Source organism: Neopelma chrysocephalum, unplaced genomic scaffold (genome assembly GCF_003984885.1).
Source record: "Neopelma chrysocephalum unplaced genomic scaffold, ASM398488v2 Primary Assembly neopelma1_134, whole genome shotgun sequence".
NCBI lineage: Eukaryota > Metazoa > Chordata > Aves > Passeriformes > Pipridae > Neopelma > Neopelma chrysocephalum.
This window is the reverse complement of record NW_020897796.1, coordinates 162,241-171,505: the sequence shown is the minus strand read 5'-3', so window position 1 is coordinate 171,505 and position 9,265 is coordinate 162,241. Positions and strand designations below refer to the sequence as shown.

At 60.7% G+C, this 9,265-nt stretch overlaps 1 protein-coding gene across 1 annotated transcript; it reads left to right on the top strand.

Annotated features, from left to right (window-relative positions):
- The first annotated feature begins 2,258 nt into the window (after positions 1 to 2,258).
- Positions 2,259 to 7,764, top strand: SRCIN1 (SRC kinase signaling inhibitor 1). The gene is made up of 3 exons (XM_027698919.1): positions 2,259 to 3,042; positions 6,454 to 6,750; positions 7,673 to 7,764. Exons 1-3 carry the CDS (start codon positions 2,832 to 2,834, stop codon positions 7,762 to 7,764), a joined length of 600 nt encoding a protein of 199 aa, XP_027554720.1. The 5' UTR covers positions 2,259 to 2,831.
- The last annotated feature ends 1,501 nt before the right edge of the window (positions 7,765 to 9,265 follow it).

The following is a 9,265-nucleotide window of genomic DNA, read 5'->3' as shown; positions in this document are numbered from 1 at the left end:
CCAGAATCCTGGGAAAACTCCTGGTTCCTCTGGGAAATGCTTGGTACTGATGGTTTACTGATGGTGACACCCTGGGTTTGGCCCCCTCCCCTCTCAGCATCCCCCCTGCAGCTGGACCTGTGCTCTCTGCCTGTGCCTTCCGCCTGTGCCTCAGTCTCCCTCTGCTCTCTGGGACCCGGGGAGACCCCCAGGCTCGGAGCTATTCCCGGGATATTCCCATCCCATCCCCTGCCAGGCTTCAGCCCCAGACGAGCCCACAAAGTGGCTGGTGTTGGAGCTGTGAGGAGCCCTGGCCATCCTCCCCTCTGCTTTATTTTTATCCGGCTGTTGGCACCTTCCCTGCCAGCCCAGGATGCTGCCGCCTCTTGCCAGGGCACGCAGGGCTCCGTCCTCCTCCAGGCCCCGGACAGGGATGTTCTCCGTGCCTCAGGGATGTTCTCCGTGCTCAGAGGGTGCCGCCGGCTTCGGCCTCCTGCCAAAGGTCTGGGAGGAAGCCGATGGCAGCGGGGAGATTTTCCTCAGCCGTCCTTCCCACGCCGTCTCTCTCCCTGTCCCGCTTTGTTTTGGCTGACCCAGGGCAGCTCCTTCCTGCATCCCACTGATCCCGAGCTCCGAGTGAGCATCCAGGTGTGCCGGCCCTTCCCTGGGTGCTGTCATTCCATGGGAGCGAGGAGGTGAACTCCTCTCTCCCGTTCCCATGTGCAGGCGTGGGCGGGATATAACACCCGGTGAGGTGGGAAGCGGCTGCTGCTTTTTCCAGGGCCGGCCAGATGGGATTTCTCCTTCAAGTTTGGGTTTTTGACAAATGACATGCGAATTTTATCCGGTGGTTTCTCCGCTTCCAAAGTGAAGGAGCTGCTTGTCAGGGCAGTGCTGTGGTGGAGAGATGCCAGCTGGGCTTCTCCGAGCTCCAGCTGGGAGCAGCCAGTGTGCACCAGGACACGGAGCGGCTTCGGACTCCTTGTCCCTGCGCAGCTCCAGCGCCGGCAGGGCTGGAATTAGTGGGATGCAGGGAGCATCCAGGGCACGTAGAGGCTGGGAACAGGCTGGATCACACCCGGACCACCCCAGTGCACGGGCACTGTGCCCCTGCCCTTGCCCAGAAGCCAAGTGGCATCCTGGCTCCGGGGCCGCGGGCTCTGCGCTAACCCAGCTGGGAAGTTCCTGAGGAAACAGTTGGGGTGTGTTTTATTTTCCTTGGTTCCGCTTGAATTTGGGAGTGAAAGGCACGGCGGGGATCCCACTGCCTGCTGCTGAGCCCAGGCAGTGCTGTGGGATCCTCAGGGATGGGGAGAGGAGATGGGAGAGCCACAGGTCTGTGGGGCTGCAGGGCACGGGGGAGGTTTATCCTGGGATGGATGTTGGTGGTTCCTTATGGGTGGTCTTGGCATCCCCTGGCTTTTCCCAGGAGGTTTGGTGGAGGGTGTCCATCAGCCCGGGAGCAAGAGGACGGTGGGGAAACTCCGGCCCAGTTGCCCTCAGCTTTCACTCCCCGTGTTGCTGTGAGGGACAAGGAGACAGAGCAGACCCCTCACTCCCACTCTCCCGTGCTGGGATGGGCCCTGGGTCTGTCCAGCTCCTGGCATTCCCATGGGACAGGGGCATCCACAGCCCGTGGGCTCGACCGAAAACAGGGGTTTAATTCTCTGAGAGCTGATTTTAAGTGACCAGATCTGGTGGTGGCTGGACCCGCTCGGCACACGGCGGTGACACGGGGGGAGGGCACTCGTGTGTCCCCTGGTGTGTGGGGGCTGCTCCTGGGCACGGTTTCAGTCGGATAACCCCGGGCAGCTGGGCAGCTCCCAGCACTCTTTGGATGTGGTCGTGAGGGTGAGCCCGGGGCAGGTCCTGGAGGGCACTTGACCATCCCAAAATGAGCGCAAACAGAGCGTGGCTGAGCCAGGGGCAGGGAGAGCAGCGGCTCTGAAGGTGCCTCTGAGCAACCTGAGCTAGCGGAAGGTCCCTGCCCACGGCAGGGGGTGGAACTTTAAGGTCCCTTCCAACCCAAACCGTTCCAGCATTCTGTGATTCGATCCCGGCGGGTCCCGGCTCAGGAAGGGGTGGGTGTTTCTGCAGCACAACATGAGTTAAAAAGTGCAGCGGCGCGGGAGCCCCGCAGGCTCTCCCTGCGCTTCCCATCCATCCCTCCCATCCCTGGGAGCGTGGCGAGGAAGGGGTTAGCGCCGAGCAGGGCTCTGGGTGCTGGGCAGCCTCCGTGGGTGCTGAGCAGGCAGCGCTGGCAGTGCGGCAGTGCAGCCTTTGGGAGGAAGCAAGTGCATCCCGCTCTTCCGGCTGCGTTAATGGCCGGGTGCGGGGGAGACGCATCGCTCCGAGGGGCTTCTATTCTCTCGCCTCCCTTTCTCCCCAGATGCACTCTCCGCTTCCCCTCCCCTCGCCCCTTTTTGTGCGAACGCTTTCTCGGCCGATTTTTCATGCTCCGCTAAACCGCCGGCGCTTTTCACGACCCGCGCGAGCTTTTGCTGCCTCATGAAGATTTATGAAACCGCAGTAATAAACTGTGTTTGAAAAGATCCTTTTGGATGATAAAGCCCCGCCGGGCTGCTGGCGGGGGGACCCGGGCGGACCGCGCCGCCGAGCCCGCAGCCGCTCCGACCCGGCGCGGCTCTCGCGGGGCAGCGCCCGCAGCGCCGGGAAGGTTTTTGGGGGCCTTTCCCACCCTGAAGAGCATCACCTAAAGCTCGGTCAGGCTCCGGCGCCCCCGGCGCCTCTGTTTTCCCGGGAAGCAGGCGATGGCCGGACCCTGCTAGCAGCCCGGGGCCGTGCCCCGGCGCGGGTGACACCTCTTGCTGGCGGGTGAGGAAGATGGATGGATGAATCGGCAAAGAGAACCGCGTTCCCTTAACCTCCCGCTGCTCGGAGAGGGGCTGGCCAGGATTTACCGCGGGATTTTGGCTGTCGTGGGAGCCCTGCGCTCGGCCAAGGAGCCTCCTCCAGCCCCTGCAGAGCCCCGGGGGGCTGCAGCCCCCATCCCGCCGGAGCAGTTTCCCGGCCGCCGCCGTGGGAGCCGAGCTGCGCCCGCGGGTAAGCGAGGGGACGGTCCCCGGGGCGAGGGGGGGACACATCCCACAAGGACATCCTGCTGGACTGGGGCACTGCCGAGGTGGGCACCCCGTGCAGGCTCCGGCCACCGGCTCTCCCACCCCAGTGACCTACTTGGAAGCAGCCTCGGGAAGCACTTTCCAGGGATGTGCTGCTGCTGCTGCTGCTGCTGTCGTGGGCAGCCCGTGTGTGGGTACCACTGCTCCGGCATCCCTGTGCCCGGGGGAGGAGGAGAAGAAACAACTTTGTGGGGGGATTTTGGGGCGGCGGGATGGAATTATACCCTCGGGAAGGATTAGCACCCTTTTCTCATGGATAGTGCCGGGGAAGCACGACCCTGAGTGTTTTAGGGTCCCTTTCCCAAAGAGCCCCCCCATATCCCAGCTGGTGGTTGTCTCCTTGTCCGTTATCGTCTCTGGGATATCTGGAGGGAAAGGGTGGCTGACATGAGGCCAGGACACGTGTCTGTGGTGGCTTTTCCTCCTCTTGCCTTGGAGGGGTTCTTGGATCACGGGGTTCGTGGTGTTGGGGTTGTCTCTCCCTCCTTTGCCCCGGGGATGGATGTGGGAGCGGATGTGGCACAGCCGGGGGTGGAAGAGCCCCCGACGGGCTCCAGCTCGGCTCTGACCCCCGTGCAGCTCGTGCAGGGCTGTTCAAATCATCCTCTTTAGCAGCCGGCAGAGGAGCAGCGAGAGCTGGCGCGTTCCGCTCCCGGAGCATGTAATTAGGGAGCGGGGAGCTGCATGCTGATCGCGGCTCGGCAGCGGCAGGAGGAGGAGGAGGAGGGTGGGAAGGGGCTTGAAACGCGGCCCCATCCCAGAGCTGCTGAACCCGGGGCTGGGGGAGGCACCCGGGAGGTGGTTGCAGGGAACGAGCCCCTCTCACACCCCCCAGATCCCCGTCCCCGCATCCTCCTCGGGCTCGAGGCCTCCTCGAGCCGCTCTCCCCAGCGAGGGAGAGGAGCTGCAGCTCCTTCCTCCCAGCCCTGTCACCACTGCAGCTGGAGCTGTCAGGGTGGCCCTTGGTCCCTCTTTCCCAGCCTTCCCGATGGGATAGGACAAGGCTGGGAGTCTCTGTGGCGCTCAGGGTCCGGCTCTGCCGAGGGGCTGGTTTGGTGGGGATGGACCACAGTGAGCACATCGCCTGTGCTGGGGGGTGCCGGGGGTCCTGCTGCCCCAAACTGAGCTGGGAGCACCCTGGCTGCTCCCAGGGCTGCTCCAGGACACTGCCAGTGCTGGGGCAGGGCTGGGTGGTGGGTGCTGGGCACAGTTGCCCCCCAAACACATCTTTGCTGCTTTGTGATCACGGAACAAGTGCTCGAGCGACCGGACGAGGGGGGGAAAGAGTTTTCTGCCTGATGTCAGCAACCCCCAGGGAGAAAAATGTGTTCTGGGGCTGTTACATGAGGGGAGAGGTGAGCAAGCAGCTCCTGGGGCTGGGTTGGGGCGTTCAGGACAAATTGCTCCATCCCTGTTTCCCGTCAGCGCCGGGTTTGGCAGCGGCTCCGCAGCCGGTGGGACCCCAGGGCGATGCCTTTGCCCCTCTCTGAGCTGCATTTTCCTCTGCCAGCAGCGGGACCAAGGTGTCCCCTCTGACATCTCCCTGTGCTGCTTTCCCTGGGGGAACTCAGGGTGTTTTGGACATGGTGGATGTGACCCCCCTGTGACACGGGGTGAGCTGGGGAGGGATGGGAGCTGCAGCTCTTCCCATATTTTCTGGGAAAGGGGGTGACAGCCTGGCCAAGGTCACATTCAGTGGCAGGACGGGAGCTGGACCGGTTGCTTTTTGGAGGAGGCAACGAGAATCAGGCTTTGGGATGTCCCCGTGGCATTTGCTGAGCATGTGATGTCCCCGCTTGGCTCGGAGCAAAACCCCCTTGTACGACCTTGAGCAGAGGAATCGTGTCCGTAGCACACGCTGGAGTCCCATCCTGCATTAATAACACCCATACAAAGCTAATATGTTGGGCTGATAAATAATTAAGGGGAGAAGGAGAAACCCTCGATGATTTCGCTTGACGGGAGCTCTGGGAAGGAAGGGAGTGGGGGGAGAAAGGACGAGGAGGGAGATGAATAATGGATCAAGGTTAAAAGGGGAGCAGAAAGGGAAGCCTGAGCCCGGTGGAGCCCTGCAGCACACGCTGCCAAACTAGTTAGTGGTGGCAAAGACAGCTGGGACCGGGCCAGGGCTGGGTGACACCGGCTCTGATGACGTGAGACACTCAACAGTGGCTTTTGGGGTGGCAGAGGGTGCCCTGGAGCTGCTCTGCAGCGGGCACGGGGCTGGGCAGGGGCTGAGGGCTGCGGGGTGGCCTCGTCCCGCAGTCACCGAGGAGGTGCCAGGCGCTGGCAGCGTGCGGGGACTTTCCAGGCATTCAGCACCGCTGAGCTTCCCTGGAAATCAGAGGCACAACGTGCAGGGAATGAATTATTAGCGAAGGGATGAGTCCCTTTTGCCTCACTGCGCGTGTGACCCCCTGGATGCCCCCCTGCCCCCTCCCTGCCTGCCTGGGATGGGCTGAGCTCCGGGAGAGGGCTGGGATGGGACAGAGAGTCCCTGCAATGCCGGGTTTGGTGCCCTGGGCTGGCTGGGATGGGGCACAGCATCCCTGCAGTGCTGGGTTTGGTGCCCTGGGCTGGGCTGGGATGGGGCAAAGCATCCCTGCAGTGCTGGGTTTGGTGTCGTGGGCTGGCTGGGATGGGACAGAGCATCCCTGCAATGCCAGGTTTGGTACCATGGGCTGGGATGGGATGGGACAGAGCATCCCTGCAGTGCTGGGTTTGGTGCCGTGGACTGGCTGGGATGGGACAGAGCATCCCTGCAGTGCTGGGTTTGGTGCCGTGGGCTGGGCTGGTCTCTGGGAGAAGCAGCTGCAGGATGGGGGGCTGAGCCCTCCGCTGGGGTCTCTGGCAGGGCATGGGGGGCCTGGTCTCCCCGGGCACAGTGCCTACACTGACGGGCAGATATGAACCTCCCCCCCTCTGGCCTGATTTAATTTTCTTTTTGGTTTGTCCTGTGTCGTGTCCTCTGTCTGTCTGTGCCTCAGAGCAGTGCTCAGTTCCCGTGTCTTGTCTGTGCTGTTTTAATGACCCAACGCTGTTTTATTCCTGTTTCGCTCGTGGTTTTGGTGGCATCCCAGCCCTTACATCCCCCCCACTGCCCCGGCCCCTCCATCCCCCTTGCCCCCTCCACCTCCTGCCACCACCAGCGGGGAGGGACAGGGAGGGATAAACCAGCAGAGGGATAAACCCCGCACCCCTCCCCGTTCATCCCACCGAGGGACCGCCCCGCTCCCAGCAAGCCCCAACCACCACCCCCGGCTTAAACAAACCCTCCCCATGGGAGCAGGGGGCCGGCCCTGACCCCGCTGTGCTCTGCCCGCCCCCCGCGCAGATCCCGAAAGGACGAGCAGCCACATGATCTCCGCGGACGATGCCGAGTACCCGCGGGAGTACCGGACCCTGGGCAACGGCACCCGGCGCTTCTCCAACGTAGGGCTGGTGCACACCTCGGAGCGCCGGCACACCGTCATCGCCGCCCAGAGCCTGGAGGCCCTCACCGGCCTCCAGAAGACGGAGATGGAGCGCAAGAGGGACGCCTTCATGGACCACCTGAAGAGCAAGTACCCGCAGCACGCGCTGGCGCTGCGGGGGCAGCAGGAGAGGATGCGGGACCAGGTGAGGGGGCGGCGTCTGCTCCTCGGGGTATGGGGTGAGAGGGAGGGACAGGAGGGGACCCTTTGTGGTCCCCTGGGGGGCGGGGGGGGAGGGGGTTCGGGGGGGGGATTGGATGGTGCATGAGGTTGGGGAGGGTGTGGTTGTAGCAGTGCCAGGGTGGGGGGAGCATCCGCCAGGTGTGAGGATGAGAATTCCATAGGTGCGAGGATGAGAATTCCATAGGTGAGAGGCTGAGCATCCCCCAGGTGTGAGGAAGAGCATCCCCCAGGTGTGAGGATGAGAATTCCATAGGTGTGAGGAAGAGCATCCACCAGGTGTGAGGATGAGAATTCCACAGGTATGAGCATGAGCATCCCTCAGGTGTGAGGGTGACAATTCTGCAGGGATGAGGATGAGCATTCCATAGGTGTGAGGAAGAGCATCCCCCAGGTGTGAGGATGAGAATTCCACAGGTGTAAGGAAGAGCATCCCCCAGGTGTGATGATGAGCATTCCATAGCTGTAAGGATGAGCATCCCTCAGGTGTGAGGATGAGAATTCCGCAGGTGTGAGGATGAGAATTCCATAGGCGTAAGGATGAGCATCCCCCAGGTGTGAGGAAGACCATCCTCCATCCCTGGAGGGCAGCACCCCCTCTCTTCCCAGGACTAGGGGGCTCTCCCACATGGATTTATCCTGCAAACCCCGACTTTGCCGGGGAAGGGGCAGCCTGACCCCCCTGCCTGGGAGCTGCCTCTGGGATGCCAATGCCTCCCCCCTGGCTGCCCAGGAAGGGGCTGGGGAGGCTGGGGAGCTCGGGGGGCTGCAGGACAGGACAGGCAGAGGCACTGAGGGGCTGTGACTCTGCCCCAGCACGTGTGGGATGCGGATGGGTGAGGTGTGCTGGGGGTTGGCACCGTGTCCATGCCAGGGCATCCTTTGGTTGTGTTCCCCAAGGACACTCCGAGCCAGTCCTCGGAGCAGGTGACACATCTGGGAGCCCTTCTGAGAGCAGCAGAGCCCGAGGGATGAACCATCCCTGGGGGTGACACCCATCCCTGTGCCTGGGGGTGCCCTCAGGGTGCAGGGGACCCCAAATCCCCCTCGTCTGGGCATCAGTGACGCCCTTTGGTGATAAATTCCCACCCAAACAGGCCCCGGGGAGGGTGAACACGGAGCATCCGGAGGAAGTGGCTGGGAGGAAACCTCAGATCATCTCCAACAGACCCCGAGGGAGGGAGGTGAGGGCTCCCAGACCTGGCACAGCGGAAAGAAATTCCAGCTGTGTCAGGAAAATCAGCAGCAGCCGCCTCCTCCTCGGAGCCCTCACCTGCCTGGCACTGCCCCCCACGCCCCCAAACACCCACATTTTGGCTCAAGGGTGATTATTTATCAGCCACACAGGGGGCACACTCCATTTCTGCCTCTTATGAGGTGGGCCAGTAAATAGGATTTTTTTTTTCCTATTATTACAGCGATTTAAGGACTTTTCTTTTTTTAAATAAGCGGCGGCTGTGAAAAAAAAAATCCAGCTTGTGTTGGCTCAGGGTCTGATAAGCTGCAGGGGATTTTTATAAGGTGAAAGAAAGATGATCTGGAATTATCTGCTTTATTTCTGAACTAGTGGGGTGGTGGTGGTGGTGTCTGGGCATCTCTTGGCACCGGGCAAACCCAGCCAGGATTTTTGGGTCCCATCACTCCCCCACCACAAGCATCAACTACTTGCAACTGGTACAGAAATCAGAAACACCCCAAAATCCTACAAAATCCTATTTTTCTTCTTTTTTTTTTTCCCTCTTTTTTCCCTTTTTTTCCTTCATTTCCCCCACAGGCAGTAAATAATAAGAGGGAGAAATGAATCTAGAAACCCTGGAAACCTCAGGTGCCAACCTTTAAATGACATTGGTATATATTAGTGGGTCTGCCTGAAACATCTGAAACTTGCTTTGCTATTCCAGAGGAGCCTGGAAGGTGTTTGAGATCCCAGGCTTTGCTGTTTTATTGGGATTTTGAAGACAAAATTACGTGTCAGAGAGTTGGTAACATCAGAGGTGAACAGTAACATTCCACAAATGTCAACAATCCCTTTCAGCCTGGCAGAGCCTGCAGCAAAAAGCTGCTGGATTCACGCACGGGAATGGGAAAGGGAGAGAAATACTCATTTTAAACTTGTGTGTTTAGAACAGAGCAGGGAAAAAGAAAAAAAACCCAGGGAAATAACTGTAGCAACACCCATCAGACCTGTGGCAGATCAGAGGAGAAGCCTGAGGAGGCTGATTTAAAATCCAGATGGGAGAAGGTGCTGAATGGGAATATTAATGATAAAGAGAGGAATGGGAATGGGATGGGGATGGAGCATGTTTGCTGTGGGAGTTGGGGGGAAAATCCTGCCCTGGGAGGGGTAAATCCGGCAGGAGGGGGGTGGAAGTAGATGATCCTGAAGGTCCCTTGCAGCCCACATTGTTCTGTGATTCCATGGTTGATGCTCTGGGAGTTGGGATTCTCTGTGGTGCCTCGTGTTGAGTACACAGAAAGTTAGGAACTGCTGGA